This window comes from Eschrichtius robustus, chromosome 8, assembly GCF_028021215.1.
Source record: "Eschrichtius robustus isolate mEscRob2 chromosome 8, mEscRob2.pri, whole genome shotgun sequence".
NCBI classification, from domain to species: Eukaryota; Metazoa; Chordata; class Mammalia; order Artiodactyla; family Eschrichtiidae; genus Eschrichtius; species Eschrichtius robustus.
The window spans coordinates 85,722,132-85,738,741 of NC_090831.1; the positions used below are offsets into that span (position 1 = coordinate 85,722,132).

Here is a 16,610-nt window from a genome sequence, read left to right on the forward strand (position 1 = left end):
CAGCATTCAGGCCCAGGTCTGTCTGACTCCATTCTTTACTGTCTTTCCGTGACATCATATTCTTTTCCTGTGCATGATGGAAAGATTGTTTTGAGTGTTACAGGGTACATATAAAAATCTTTGAAGGCGGTCTTGATTATGTGGTAGTTGTGTATATTTTCATTTTCTGGTAGTAGAGTGAGTTGGTGAGTATTTATATATTCACTGTAACAATGTTTTGCAGGTATTATCTAATATAATTCTTATTTGATAAATGACAAACTCACACTCTGAAAGATTAAATGATCACAGAAATATCAAAGTGCAGAGTCAAGACCCCAGTCCAGGCCTTCAGACTTCAACTATAGTCCTTTCAGTTTAGAACAGAGTGTGCATCAGAGGTCGAACATCAGAGGCCTGCTTGCAGATTAGTTTTAAATTTAAAAGAATTGCCAACATTTAGGAATGAGAAATTTTCACGTAAAATCCCTGCTTTCTGGCTTTTCTTGAAAAAAATGTGGAGATCTGGCCACAAGCCCAGAGCTGAGTAGTCGTTGCCTCCTTTAGTCTGGCCCTAGTCTCCAGTTGATCACAGCCATTTACACCCTTTATTCACTTACATCTTCTGACTTGACCCTTGAAGACTTTGAAGTTGGGATTTCTAGATTGTGCCTTGTCTCTGGAAACCACTTGATAGGGGCTGGGAAGTGTAGTGGTGGCAGTGGCCATTTATATCTATTTGAGATTTAGACCAAACTGAAATATTTTCAATACCTTTAGTATAATTTCAGACCTCCATGTGATATATGCCTCTTGCCAATGATGAGTAATATTCTGTAGTGCTTTATACTTTACAAGGTGCTTTCACATGATTTTTATTTCATTTAATTTAAACCTCTTATTTTCCAAAAGGGGAAATAGGCTTAGAGTGTGTAAGTGACTTGCTCAAGCCAGGAACAGAACGTGGGTCTCCCCCTCCACACACACCCTGCGGCTTGCGGGATCTTAATTCCCTAACCAGGGATCGTACCCGCACCCACTGCAATGGAAACGCGAAGTCTTAACCACTGAACTGCCAGGGAAGTCCCACGTGGATCTCCTTATTGTGGGAGAGCACTCGTGAAGGCGCCTCTGATATGACTTTTGCTGGGAGACTCCCTTGGCTTCAATGTGAAGGCAGCTCCTTGAGGCAGAGTCCTTGGGCCTCTGGTATTGCCAAACTGGTTGCTTGTTGTTCAATTTATTTTTCAGCTTTGAATGTTATCTAGTGAATTATTTAGTTCACTCATGATAGGTTATGGTTAAAATCTCTTTTTAAAATCATTTTGTCATTTTTTTGGGTTACACCTGAAACTAGTATTTAAACTTTTAAAACTTTCCCTGTTTTTCAGAGGTACTGAAATGCTTCATTTGGCTGTGTTGCATTCTAGAAAACTGTGTGTCTACTCTGTCTCAGGTAAGAAACATTTTTTTCTAATGTAGAATTTGTACTAAAATCTGGACTTCTTAATATTATGTAAGAATAGTTAATATTGACTCAGTTGAAGGTTTTCTTATCTTGCTTAGCATTTTCCCATTGTTCATTTATTCTTTCAGGTACAAAGGCTATTACATTTTCTTGGTCTGCTATTTCCATGCATACTTAAATTTCTATCACTGTAGAGGGTTCCTTGGGATCTCCTTCCTCTGAGGAATTGTGTGCAGGATTGCCTATGACTAATAGAGGCCAATTCTGGGTATTTAGGACACTTGAGTCTTAAGAAATGTTCAACAGCAACAGCAAAATTCATTAGGTGCTGAGTCATGGTGGTTTAAAGTACATTTTCTTTGGTGAACCTCGAGTATTTCTCTTTACAGTTCCAATTTCTTGGCTTTTGGTTGTCTTCACTCAACCAGACCTCAAGGCATTTATTTGAGACTTAATTAGGTTTCATTCCCTGACATGGTTCTGTGGGTACAAGTATGAAAGTTAATTGCATTTTGGTTTCAGTATTTTGGCCCTTATTAAATATGAAAAGGTAACTTACAAATTTTGTTTCAGTTATTAGATAAATTTTAGTCCAAGTTGACAGTTATTTTTACGATGTGCAATATGGGGGCATCTTTTAACGGATACAATAAAGCTGAGTGTCTGTGGACCTATTGCTTATACAAAAGATACTCTCTTTCGGAATTTGCTGTAAATATTAGCTTCTAGGATTTGGATGTCTCACATTCATTTTCTTGATTTGGGCTTTCTTTGTATTTTGCTTTCAATTTGAGTCATGATTCATATTTACTGTCACTGAGCTGGATTTTTTTTTTTTTAAATAAATTTATTTATTTTATTTTTGGCTGCTTTGTGTCTTCGTTGCTGTGCGCGGGCTTTCTCTAGTTGTGGTGAGCAGGGGCTGCTCTTCGTTGCGGTGCACGGATTCCCATTGTGGTGGCTTCTCTTGTTGCGGAGCACAGGCTCTATGCAGGGGCTTCAGTAGTTGTGGTGCATGGGCTCAGTAGTTGTGGCTCGCGGGCTCTAGAGCGCAGCCTCAGTAGTTGTGGCGCACGGGCTTAGTTGCTCCGCAGCATGTGAGATCCTCCCCGACCAGGGCTCGAACCCATGTCCCCTGCGTTGGCAGGCGGATTCCCAACCACTGCACCACCAGGGAAGTCCCAGAGCTGGCTATTCTTAGGCCATCTCTTTTTGGGGCAAAGATCTATTAGATTTTGAAGGCAGCCTTGATATATGGTGTGTGGTGGGCATACTTGTTGAATGAATGAATGAACTTATGTCTAGGTAATGCTGAGGCAATTGGTAGTGGCTATTTATTACTCTCTGTATGTTATTTTCTTCTTTCTTCTTTTCCTTATCTGTTACCACTATCATTTTCTTTTCCATTTCCATTCTATTTATATCAGAGGCCTGGTAAACTACCTCTTACTGTCATTGCTAAATACTCTTATTGGTTTCGTGGTAGAAGATGTTGCTCCTTCTAGTGGTAGGGCAGATATTTAGTGTTCCAGAGTAAATGGAGAAGGTATGATATAGGCTACTTTATTGCCGGAGTCTAGTTGTTCCTCTGTTTTCCATCATAAGCCTGTTAACTTCAAGTGAAATTTTATTAACAGGTATGGAGGAGAAGAACTTGCCCACAGTGACTCTTGAATACTGCTTGGGGTACTGGTCCCTTCTAGAGGCTCTGGGAGCTCTAAGAGGGCAGGAGAGGGACACATCCTAAAATCTAGGAATTAGGTTAGACTCTTGGCCTTCCCTGGTCCCGTTTGAATGATGGCTCAGAAAGCCAGAAGTCTCTAGAGTTTCACTGGGGTGTAGGGCATAGACTAGGGATGCAGTGTGTGTTTATCAAAAAAGGCTAGTGAAAGAAACTGGCATGTTTGGTCACAACTTGCTTATGGGACATTGGTATCCTCCTTCAAATTAGTGTTGATAATGAAAGTTATTTGTCACGGGAATGGCGATTTTATTGCTCTTTTATTCTTTCTATTCATTTACAAGCTTTGTATTCTCCGGGGATGAGGAGTTGTCCAAACTACATTCCCTTACACTCCACCTCATTTTCCTTCTCTGTCTCTCATTTCTTCAGCTTCCTATGATATTCATAGCCTGGCAATTTGTATATTTTTCCTGGCTTGGCTTAAATTGAGAAGCAGAGAAGTTAATGTTTTTGTTCTCTTGAATATGTTTCTTGAGGTACCAGACTGAACTTTTACCTAGCTTTTACTATAACAGGGGAAGCATAAACACTTTCTAGTTTAAGTGAAACCACTGGTGTCAGCAGATGAAAAGTGTTAGCTGAACTTGACATCCTTAACCCTGACGGCCCCCTCCCCAAATGTTTTTTGTTTTCTTTTATGCGCTAATGTGCTCCTAAAAAATATTTGAGGCAAATTAGAGGAGACCTCCTGGATATAGCAAACAACTCTTAATAATCAGAGGCTAGTGTGCTGACTTTTTTTTTGCGGGGGGTGATATGTCATTAAATGCAGGCTTAATACAGAGAAACAGCAGGGTCTTGCTGACCTGAACTTTGCCCATCTTATACTCTGGTAAAGGAAAAGCATCACATGGCATCTCAGATTCCTTCCTGATGGGCCGCAGTTTCTGAGTAAATGGTCACAGATGTGTGAGCTTAAGCCATACTGATTATGTTCTTTTAAATATTCTTTTCCAAAAATTTTGTACTTACTAAGCATTTGACATATTTATAGAATTTTAATATTTGCCGTGAGAGGGCAAAAGGATGTCTCTTTACTTTTGACAGGGTTATATAACCTAATTTGATTACTTAATACAATGAACCTTTTAGCTTACTCTGTAATGGCTTTTATTTCATTTAACATCATTAGATTTCTCAGCAGTTATGTAAAATTACACCAAAACCTGTTTTCAAGGTGACCTTTGATTGTCCAGAGAATTATTTTGTTTAAATTAGGTCTTGTTTAAATAAGACCATCAGCATAAATGTTCTGATATCCATTTACTATCTAATTGATGAAACTTTACATTAACTTTAGCTATATATAGACTATCATTATAGATATACATTTACTGTATTCAGTCTGTATATTCAAGGACAAAACCTATGTAAGTAATTTTAATCTTATGTCATCAATGCTTCTCTAGAAAACAAGTGATCAGAATTTTTAGATTTTCAGGTACTACCTTTATTCCAAGTTAGTACTGAAGGAAGATAAATTGTCTTTTGTTCTCCATAGGCGCACTAATACATTTTAAAGTGCTGTCACCTGAAATTTAAAAACTTACCAATGCATTTGCAGCTTTTTCAAGACATAAATCCTAATGTCATTTCATGCAAGTTTGTTTAAATATTGACTGCTGACCCTTGTGTTCACTGGCCTTTTGGCTAGCAGGCATGCGTAAGTGCATTCCTTACTCGGAGGGATCCATCTGGTTTTAGGTGCAGAATGAAATTTGGAATTTCTGTAGGGACAAACCAAAAGTTTCTTGGATCTTTTTTTTTTCCTGGTTTCTTAGAGGCTAGAACTGTCCTTAGGTCAATGCTGTGAGTTATGTTTTTAGAGTTTTTGTTTTTTGTTTTTGCCTGTGTGGCTGGTATGGTTGTGATTACCACCAGTTTCTCTGGACCTTACTGATTTTACTACCATTTAGGTTCCAGAAAGCTTTCAATCTCCTATCAGGGTTAGCTGGCAAATTTGAGTCTTTCTCTTTGTTTTTTTACTCTATTGGTATGTGAGTTGTTAGCATTTTCAGGGGCATAGATCTGAGTAGAAGTGGTTCTCCTCCAAGAAATCCTTGCCTGTTAGTTTTTCTCTTTCAACCCTCCACCTTCCAAATGAGGAAGAGAAAGCCAGGGAGAGAAAAGTGGACGTGAAAATAACATATATATATTATATTGAAGTATAGTTGATTTACAATGTTGTGTTAATTTCTGCTGTACAGCAAAGTGATTCAGTTATCCATATATATATATATATATATATATATATATATATACACACACACACACACACACACAGACACACACATTCTTTTTTATATTCTTTTCCATTATGGTTTATCACAGGATATTGAATATAGTTCCCTGTGCTATACAGTAGGACCTTGTTGTTTATCCATTCTATATATAATAGTTTGCATCTGCTAACCCCAAACTCCCAATTCATCCCTCCCCAGGAAATAACATATTTTTGATGCTGCTTTCTTTTTTCAATTTTGGAAATTGTCATTGGCTTACCAGGTTCCCTGAAAGTTGTTAAATGATGGACAACCAGGTACCAGGATGTATAGTGCTGGCTCTGAAGACCTAGTTTGAGTACTGTGTCCCTTATCAGCTATGTGATTTTGGGGGAAATTTATTGAATTCTTTTTTAAACTTAAGGTGCCTCAGTTGTAAAGTGGAAGTAGAAATACTTCTGTTCTTACAACCTCAGTGTACACTGGTGAATCCTTCTGGACAAAAAACAAACAAGTAAATGCACATGTATAAATATGTATATACATACATACATACAAACATATATTTAGATTTTTTAAAAATAAATTTACTTATTTATTATTATTACTTTTTTATTTTTGGCTGTGTTGGGTCTTTGTTACTGCACGCAGGCTTTCTTCAGTAGTTGTGGCACATGGGCTCAGTAGTTGTGGCTTGTGGGCTCTAGAGCACAGGCTCAGTAGTTGTGGCACACGGGTTTCGTTGCTCCGCGGCATGTGGGATCTTCCCAGGCCAGGGCTCGAACCTGTGTCCCTTGCATTGGCAGGCAGATTCTTAACCACTGTGCCACCAGGGAAGCCCCTATATTTAGATTGTTTTAATCATCTAATATTATCCAGTTTGGGACTATTTCATTTGCTTTGTGATATTTTAAGTTTTTCTTTTAACTTTTGCATTTTTGAACGAATGACAAAGATGCTTCTTAATGGAAAATGTTACATTTGGAATCATTTTTCTTTCTAACACCTCTTTTAATCATAATGTTCTTGCCTGATCACTAGGATATAGCTCTAACTGTATATACTCTAGAAAGCCTAACAACTAGAGAGTAAAATGCGGATAAAGAATCTTTTCTCATTTGGAATGAACTACAAAGTGATTGTAGCACATATGATCTATTAAATGCAGGGAAAGTATTTTTCTTTGTTTTGAAGGAGATTCTTCTTGGCAGACTTCAAAGAAAACATATTGCTCTTTACTTGCTGAGAGAAGCTTTAGATCTCTCTATTAAATTAGAACATAATATATTAGGGGCTTGAATATTTTGAGAGTTGGGACAGAAAATTGAATTGCTTGAAAGTGTGGGGAATTTTTTTCTTAGACACTTTGATTCATGTCTTTGGTCTATCATTGTTATAAATGCAGGGAACTTAACCTCATTTATTTCAGAACTGAAATTGGAGGATTTTGTTGTTACTTAAATAATTACACTTTACTCAGACATAATGGACATAGATAACAAAATGTCACCCAGGGTAGTATTTCATCTATTGGTATAATCTAGCTGAGACTTAAATTGTTTTAACTGTGCTGGCATTCTGTGTCATCAGTATGCTAATTGTTCATAATACATATGCTTTAGTGCTTTGCCATTTTAAATTTCACTGAAATTGAATTACTTGGAATTGGTAAGAGGATGAGAAGATATTAATATATTTTAATGTAAACAAATACAAAGCAGTCTTTTTATTTTTTTCTTTTTAGGAAGCTTGGGTAATGTGGAACATGGGACCCAATATCAGATCAAATTGATGTATGAACATAATCTTCAGAGAACAGCCTGCAATATGACTTATGGATCATTTGGTGGTGTAAAAGGTAATTTGCATTTAATCATGAGTGTGCTATTGTAAGGGCCAGAATATTTGGCCATATAAAAATGGAGAATTATGTGGTATGAATCTTAGAGAGAGTTAAACATATTTTATTGAAACCTTTATATTCAAATACTTGGGCAAAGTAATAAAAAAAGAAAACTTTAAACATTGAATGTGTTTGATTTTCATATAACCAGCACTTTTATGTGGTCTACAGAGACATTTCTAAAACTGTCTTTTCTTTACATTTTGTCTTTTATAAATGAGCTGACTGAAATTGAGCTTTTCTGTGGTGGAACTGTGTCCCTGCCTCTCTCAGTGGAAGAAGGGGTTGATCTTTTCGTTGATGGGGGTCCCTGCTCTACTTAGGCAGGGTATAGGCAGGGTGAAGCTGTAGACCCCTGTCTCCACCCAATCCACCTCCAGGGCCACTGTACAGGGTTGTGCAGATTGTTTCTAAACCAGGGCACCTGGACCAGGGGCATGTGGAGACTGAAATGCAGACCTGATCCTGCTCATCAAGCCATGTGCTCTGGCCTGGAATAAACATCCCCAGAGGAAGGGTGCCTTTCCTAAATTTCACAAAGGCATTACCTTTGCGAAGTACTGGCTCAGTGAGGCTGGGTTCCTCCCACCCTGGTGGTATCTCTTTCTAATTAGCGCAAGGGCTGCCACCATAGTTCCAGAGCTTCTGAGTTACCAGGGCTTGGTGCTTGCTTGTGTATACTGTTGCTGTTGGTGTGGGAGAATAATTTACAAGCCAACTCCTCTCACTTCACTGTGACAGGACGATAGAGGAGCTGCTAGTGCTGAAATGAGGATAGGAAGCCAGGTGTCGACACCTGTGTGATTGTGTGTGTGTGTGTTTGTGGGGGGCACCTGATGAACATGTAACTAGGGATTTTATAATATAGCTCTCTTTGGGCTCAAGTTTGTATGAGTTTATTGTTTAACTCTTGTGTTAATAAAAAGTAGGCTACCTGTGTTAGATTTTGCTTTAGTGACACAAAAAATGTCTTTATTTTGGAAGCATCCTTCATTCATGTGAACTCACTTTTTTCATATATAGAGGTAAAGGCAAGAATATTTTGGGTGGTAATGTAAAAATAAACATTTTGTGTAATTAAAGTGATATGAGACAAAACACTTGGCTGGATTGCAGTATTGCTTACCTTGAGTAACAGGAATGTTTGGATTATTTGAAGAATATGGGAGATGTCTAGAGTGAAATGAAGAGAGGAAAGAAAAAGCTAAAATTTGATGAGAGGCTAACTTCTGTGAGGTGTCCCCTCCCAACTTCAGCTGTTAGAACTGATTTCCACTGTTCTTTAAAAAAACGTCTGATATGATCGGGGGACCTAGGTCTCCCCTGTTTAATTATTTTCCATGTTCTTTCCCCTACTAAATCCCCAAAAGAAAAATGGCTAAATTCTATACATCTGGAGTAAAAAAAATTATTATATGAGGAAAAAGTGCTTTGGCTAAATGAAAGTAAGTTTTTATTTTTTGGTAGTATCAAGACATTTATTTATTTATTTATTTATTTTAAAATTTATTTATTTTTTATTTTATTTATTTTTGGCTGTGTTGGGTCTTTGTTGCTGTGCGCAGGCTTTCTCTTGTTGCGGCGAGCGGGGGCCACTCTTTGCCGCGGTACGCAGGCTTTTCATTGCAGTGGCCTCTCCTGCTGTGGAGCACGGGCTCTAGGCGTGCGGGCTTCAGCAGTTGTGGCTCGTGGGCTCAGTAGTTGTGGCTCACGGGCTCTAGAGCGCAGGCTCAGTAGCTGTGGCGCATGGGCTTAGTTGCTTCGAGGCATGTGGGATCTTCCCGGACCAGGGCTCGAACCTCTGTCCCCTGCATTAGCAGGCAGATTCCCAGCCACTGTGCCACCAGGAAAGCCCTATTTTTAACAAGACAATTCTTTAGATCACATGTCAAATGTTATCTTACATTGATTGCACTGAACTTTTAGTTTTATTACCAGATCAAGTTAACCCAATTAAAATAAAGTTTTAAATAAATTAAATAAAAAAGAAATTCCTTGCTTTTGTGTGACATTTTTGCTATATTCAGTAATGGACTTTCAATGTAATTAGAGTTGCTACTAGTTTTGGAAAGAATAGGTAACTTTGTACTTATATATCTTCTCTTAGTTCTTAAATTATGCCTTACATTTAAAAAGTACCTTCTGAAAAAACAAGAGGTGATTATAAGGTATCTTACTTTCCTGTGGTTAAGCAGGATATTTCCCAATTTGAAACAGAGAGATATCCGAGTAGCAGAAGCAATTATTCGTTTCATGGGTTTGAAACACTTGCATAATATCATTGAGGTATCTAAAAGAAAACATGAAAAAGTAGTGGGGTGGTAAGGTAGTAAAAATTAGCCTTTTTGGGGGATTGGCATGGGGAATGGGGAGTTACTGCTAGTGGTTACAAGGTTTCTTTTTGGGATGATGAAAATGAACTCAAATTAGATTATGGTGATGGTTGCACAGTTCTATAAATACACTGAAAACTACTGAGTTGTATACCTTTAAGGGGTGGTAAGTAAATTATATCTTAATTGTAAAACTGTTAAAAAATTATCCATGGGATAAAACTTGCTGCTAGAGTGGTGATAGTACAGTCTGTACATCCTACATGGCTTGTGGCCATGTAAAATTTTACAGTACTATTATAAAGCAGGTTGGCTGTTAAGAACTGTGAAAATGTTCTTGAATGCTGATATGTGGTTTACGGGAATGTATATTAGGAAGTGATCCAAAATGTGAAAAAGTCATATCAAATTGACATATATTTAATTATTTCCTTCCTCTTTGTCCTCCCTTCCTTCCTTTTGTATATACATATATTTATTTGTAATATAGAAAAATTAGAAGTGATCTAAATGAGTAACAGAGGAGAATGATTAAGTAAGTTTTGATGCATAGATTCAGTGGGTTCTTATGAAGCTGTTGAGATTAAGTTTGGTTTGCTGAAATGAACGTCTTTGAATATAAATCTTTGCCCATGTTTCTTATTATTTTCCTAGGATAGAATGTAGAAGTGGAGTTATTGAGTCAGAAGGTTACAAAATACTTTTTTTCTCAAAAAAGCACCCCTGCAAACTATATAAATATATTGTAAAAAGTACAGAACTTTAGGAAGAAGAAAGTAGAAGTCACCCCAAGAAATGCACATTTCAAAAGAAAGCCTATTTTCTAAGCCTGATGCTGCTAGTGTGTGTCTGATGCGCACCTTTACAGGAGAGAGCGGGTCAGTCTTTTAATCTGAAAACTTCCCTAGGCTTGATCACTTGATCTGAGGTTTTTTTTTTAAATTTTTTATCTGAGTTTAAAAAAGGAAATTGAAAAATTTTTGTCTTCTACCTTCCTCTGTATTTAAGATGTCTTCTTGTGGAATTATTAAGTTGGGTAATCGTGTCAGTAGTCTTCAAGAAAGGAATTAAGCAAAAAGAAAACCTAGCAGCATTTTAAACAAATGTGTTTAGAGTACTGATAGGCAGAGGGAGTTTATTTGGTATGTGCATCAGAATGAACTACCACTAGATGGCAGTCCTCTACAACCTTGGGCTTTAGTTGGGTCTCTCTTTGAGTACAGAGGTATGGTAAAAAATCACTAACGGAGGAATTTTTATCCCAAATAATACTTTGCCTTTTGCTAAAAATAAATGTAACTTCAGAAGGGCAATGGAGTGGTTCTTTAAAAAATTAATTATTATAGGTAATACCTCAGAATATAATGTAAAAATGCTTTCTAGATGTTCTTTTCAAATTTTAATTTGCATCCAAATCATAAAGGGATCATGATAAAATTGTAGGTTCTGGCTCTGTAAGTCTGGAATTGGACCTGAGAGTTTGAATTTCTGACAGTCTCCCAACCGATGCCAAGTTGCAGAGATCTAGAGGTTTGCTGCCACCCTGCATCTACTGAGTGCTTATTCTGTACCAGGCACTGTCCTAAGGGCTTTATAGGTTGAGTAACTTAAGATATACTTAGTACATGGTAGAGGAGGGATTCCAACCCAGGCTCTCTGCTTCTAGAATCTTATGGCGTTAACCATACTAAACTGGGCTATCTAGGCTATGAGTAAATTTGCTTTCTCCCTGATTCAGGAAAAAAACTTTCCAATCAGAAAGATGTGTACTTGGTTTGGCTAAAGATGGTGCATAACTTTGGTTCTGCATAGATTATGGAAAACATGTTGGGTAATTTCTAGGTCAGATATTTGCTTTCTCAATTTCATTTCTTTGGTTGGTACTTTGGTTTATAAGAAAAGTACCCCCTAAAATAATCAGAGAGTTTATATGTGTGTGGAGGTAATATATTATTTGAAATCAGCAAAAGAGTAATTACTGTTTTTTTCTAACCTTTTTTTTGTTTGCTTGCTTGTTAAGAAAACCTTTCAAAAATACCCTTTATACATTTGCAAAAACTCAAAGGTGCGTTCATTTGATGTCATAAGTTTTGGTTTTACCTCAAGCTATGTTGCAATGTCTATTAATGAGAAAGAAGTGCTAAAGAAATAGGAAATCTAGTTTTATGAACTACTTGAAGAATATTTGCCTAGTAGCTTCCATTATTCAAACTACTACCTGCCATTCCAGAATTTAAATAAAAATTCTTTCCATATTATACTTTTTAGAGGGAAACGATTGAAATGTGCGATATTAGTGGCTATATTGGGCTTTTTTTTTTTTTTTAAACTGTTCTTAAATTTATTTATTTATTTATTTATTTATTTTTGGCTGTGTTGGGTCTTCGTTTCTGTGCGAGGGCTTTCGCTGGTTGCGGCGAGCGGGGGCCAGTCTTCATCGCGGTCGCGGGCCTCTCACTGTTGCGGCCTCTTTCGTTGTGGAGCACAGGCTCCAGACGCGCAGGCTCAGTAGTTGTGGCTCACGGGCCCAGTTGCTCCGCGGCATGTGGGATCTTCCCAGACCAGGGCCCGAACCCGTGTCCCCTGCATTGGCAGGCGGACTCTCAACCACTGTGCCACCAGGGAAGCCCTGGGCTTTTTTTTTTACAGAGGGGTGTGGAAGATGTGTTTGAAGTTTAAAATGTTTATAGTTTCTTTGATTTTAATCTAAGCCGCTTTTTTAAAAACAAAAAATTTTATTTATTTATTTATTTATTTTTGGCTGTGTTGGGTCTTCGCTTCTGTGTGAGGGCTTTCTCTAGTTGCGGCAAGCGGGGGCCACTCTTCATTGCGGTGCGTGGGCCTCTCACTATCGCGGCCTTTCTTGTTGCGGAGCACAGGCTCCAGACGCTCAGGCTCAGTAGTTGTGGCTCATGGGCCTAGTTGCTCCGCGTCTAAGCCGCTTATTTGAAGGAACATGTGACTCTGGGTTTTTGTAAATATGGTAGTTTATCTATGCTTTTTATACTATTGACTAATGCTTGCAAAATTTAGTGAGTGACATAAGTTTGGACAATCAAATTATAGTTTGGAAATATACTAAATCAATTTTGAAAAGGTGGATTTGAATTGATTTAAAAATATGTAACTAAAATTGGTGTTATTTGTTTTGTTTGGTAATTTGAATTCTACTTGTTTTTGAAAAAAGGAACAAGTGATATACCTGCCAGATTTTCCTCTGCTTTTGTTTCATTGTGTCACTACAACTTCCAATGGTTTTTGACATGATACTTTACCTAATTAAGATAAGCTTGCCATTTCAGAATAGTATTTGGAAAAGGACATCATTAATGTTTACTGACAAAAACCCAGTGGTGGAATGAAGAAGGAACATTATTGTTTTAAGGTCAACAACTGTGTATACCTAGTTTGGTAAAATATGATACTTTATGTAGTCTATGTAATGTATCTTGCTACTATCAAGATAAATTTGAGCTAGAATTTCCTTTACTCATAATGTGACTTATAGACCCTATAGTTAGTTGCATCCTCAATTACCCAAAATTTATCCTGTAGGGCTGAGACAGGTTGATGAACCTTATAATGTATAGGAATCTTTCAAATGTGTGACAAGGACAGTGGGAAGAAATAGTTGATTTGTTGGAGATGTATGGGAACTTTCAGGGACTAGAGCAAGTGTGGTAATTGCATCATCTCTCTCTGTGTGTCTGTTTGTCCATCCATCCATTCATCCATCCATCCACCCCTCCATCCATCCATCCATCCAATGCCCATTTACTGAGAGTCTTCTGAATGCCCAGGCACTGTACTAGTTTCTTAGAGTAGAAAGATTATAAAGTCTTTGAGGAGTCTTCGAGGACATAAGATGAAATCTTGATCTGATGAACAAAATGCCTTCCATGATATTTTGTTGAAAAATTTAACTTGAATACATTTTTATTTGAAAAATTACACTGGATTATGATGGGCCAGTTTTGTTCCTTAAAATTTTTTCCCATTACATAATTTGTGCTTTTTAGTCATGTTGAATTATTGCCATCTCTTCATAATGAATTGTGGTTTATTAAAAATAGGCTCTATAATACTTCAATAGTGATTATCACCACCATCTGGTTCTTTATTCAATTTTTAACCTTCTCCAACATTTTGCTTCTTTGCTCTTATTTTTTATATTTATCTTCCATTTATTTATTCATTCATTCTATCTATCTATAATTTTACTGTGGTAAGAAAAATTAACATGAAATCTACTTTTTAAATAGATTTTTAAAAATTGAGGTATTAATTGACATACAACATTATATTAGCTTCATGTGTACAATAGAGTGATCTGATATTTGTATCTCTTAACAGATTTAAAATGATATAACACAGTATTGTTATCTATAGTCTACTCTAATTTTTAAAATTAATTTTCTTGATCATAAATTTTTGTTTTTCATGAGAGTATTTATATTTTGACCTTACCTGGTAATAAACAACTCAAGACTTAAAAAAATGTTGCCATCAAAACCCAAAACTTCCCAATTTCTGTATAGGCCACAATTCTGCTTTTCCACTGGATGTGCTTCTTTTCTCTTTTGAATCTTGCCTTTGGTACAACTGAGAATTCTTTTGATTGCAGTTGACAGTTGGCTTAAGCAAGAGTAAGAAATTTACTGGCTCTCATCATCTGGGCCTTCAACGTGATCAGATCTGTTTTCTCTCTTTTCATCTCTTGCTTCCGTTTCCTTGGACAGGCTATTTCCCCCTGGTTACAAGATGGCTATAGCAGCTCTAAATTTTACTTCTCAGATTCTAGTCCATGTGAAAAAGTGCCTGCTTTCCTCCCAGAAGGCTCAGCAAAGCTCTCTTTCCAATTCAGTGGCTCTGGTTGGGCATCTCTGAACTGTTACTCTCACCAAAGAAATGTGATTACACTTGGGCTAGAGTTACTTTTGCTGAAGGTATAGTGAATTCTCCTTTTACAAATAAGATTGAGAGTGGGGAGGGGTGGATCTTCGGGGGAATATCAGTGAATAATTAACTGTGGTGAGTTTGAGGACTTCAGAGCTGTTCAAGGAAAAAGACTGTGAGATGGCAGTAGCACACAATGAGCTTTTTTTGGGTGGTGCTTTGACAGGATTTCTTATGAGGGGAAGTCCCTTGCAGCAGGAGATCTTCCAGAGACAGTGACACAGGACCACCACCCAGAAGGGGAAGAGGGCAAGGAAACTCCCAGGGGAGGCGGAAGTTCGAGTGGGGCTTATGTGTCTAGGTGAAGTTGCTCAGATGCAGGATATTGAGTCTCTGTCAGGGAGCTGTGAAGGGCAACCATGACTTGGAGCCTTTTATAGCCCCAGGATTTGTCTTATATGTGGCTAGCAGATGTTAGTTGCAGTTTCGCAGGGTATGCAAAGAACGTACACTCTAAATGGGTAAAGATATGCTAATTTGGGCTATATTTAAAGCAGCTGGAGGTGTGAACATTTGAGTTTGGTATCTATCTGCGGGTTTTGAGTTCACTGTCAGCCTGCTGTGAGGAAGTAAACAATGTAGGGTAACGTGCCTTTCCTTTAAAGTGGCAAAAAGTTTCACACATTGATTTTAAACCTATGCACATTTTATATTCTGGGAAAGCCATCTTGAGGTGCACATAGGGTGTGTCCAGTCACACCTCAGGATCTTTGGTAACATTGTCTGCTGGTGGATGGGGAGTATCCTGTATCAGTACTCTGGGACTGATGGGCAGTACCCTGTATCAGTACTCTGGGACTGATGGGGAGCATGTGTGACAGCACTTCTGACAGTCATCGATGCCCTCTGCTGATTCTCAGTTCTGTTTTTTCTTCATCTGTCTTTCATTTGTTATCTTCCCCTTTCTCTCTCTCCCTACCTTTTTTTGTAGTGCGTTTGTGGAATTGCCAGGGCAATCTCTCTTTATCTTGCTCAAGACAGGGCAACTCTGTCTGGGTCAGTTTGCTTTTTTATGGTGCTGGTGAATTTTCCTTGCCTTTACTCCTACCCAACCAGAGATGAGTTTGTTTTCTTTTCTGACACACTGTTTTGAGGGCTAGATGTTGCTCAGGGAGTATTTGTGGCTGTGGCAGCCATACTGGACCATCCGGCCTCAGCCCTGTCTTTTGTGGTTTTGTTCATCGTCTTGGATCACTGTTTACTCCACCTGGATGGTCTTTAACTTGTTATTTTGGAAGGTGGGAGGGTATTCTTGGGCTTTGGATTTTCTCTGTGCTGACTTCCTCCCCACTCCCCCTCTTCCTCCCACCCCACCCTTTCCTTCTGGCCCCTTGTGGGTATGTGTGAGGCTTCTCTAGCCCATCTTCCCCTCCCCATCCTCATCATCATTGTTGGAGATATTTAGTGTGGCTGCTATTCTTACGGTCTATGGCCTTTACTGTTGTTTTTCTTTTGGCACAAAAACACCAACATGGTAAAATTTGTTTTACTTATCTGATAGAAAGGGAATGTGGTAAAGGTAGAGGTTTTGTTATTCTGGGCATTTCCATTTCTCCAGGCTGTCTATATCCCTTCTGGGTCTGTCTTTCCCTTAATTTGGGAGTTTTAGTAAGGTTTCAGAATTTTGTTTATTCACTACCTCACCACCCGTCCTCCTTATGTGGAGTTTGGATTTAGCACCTTCAAAAAATGCACTAAGTCTAGCCCTGAAGATTCTTGGAAACATCTACGTTTCATGATGGTCACCATTTTTCAAAGCTTATGGCATGAAGTTGTGTTCTTTCTTTTGTTCCACTGCTGCTGGTGTATGTTTACTATTCTTTTTATCATTTAATTATTTATTTGTTTGTTTAGTCCACAATGTTACATTTTTGAAAGGGTTTTTTGAAAGTAGTCTGTGGACTGCCAGATTTGATGAATGGATGTTTATTATAAAAATTCTTCTGGATTCAACAGTTCAGTTGTTTGGATGATTCTGGTAGACTCCTGGATAGATGATCTTTTA

The 16,610-nt window shown here is 37.9% G+C and overlaps 1 protein-coding gene across 4 annotated transcripts in view; it reads left to right on the top strand.

Annotated features, from left to right (window-relative positions):
- Positions 1-16,610, top strand: part of BBS9 (Bardet-Biedl syndrome 9) — a 469,951-nt gene that overhangs the window by 16,094 nt on the left and 437,247 nt on the right. For all 4 annotated transcript variants that reach the window (XM_068549287.1, XM_068549291.1, XM_068549288.1 and 1 more), the window contains exons 4-5: positions 1,371-1,435; positions 7,158-7,271. In XM_068549287.1, the coding sequence (XP_068405388.1) occupies positions 1,371-1,435; positions 7,158-7,271 (179 nt within the window). The remainder of the gene's footprint in view (positions 1-1,370; positions 1,436-7,157; positions 7,272-16,610) is intronic.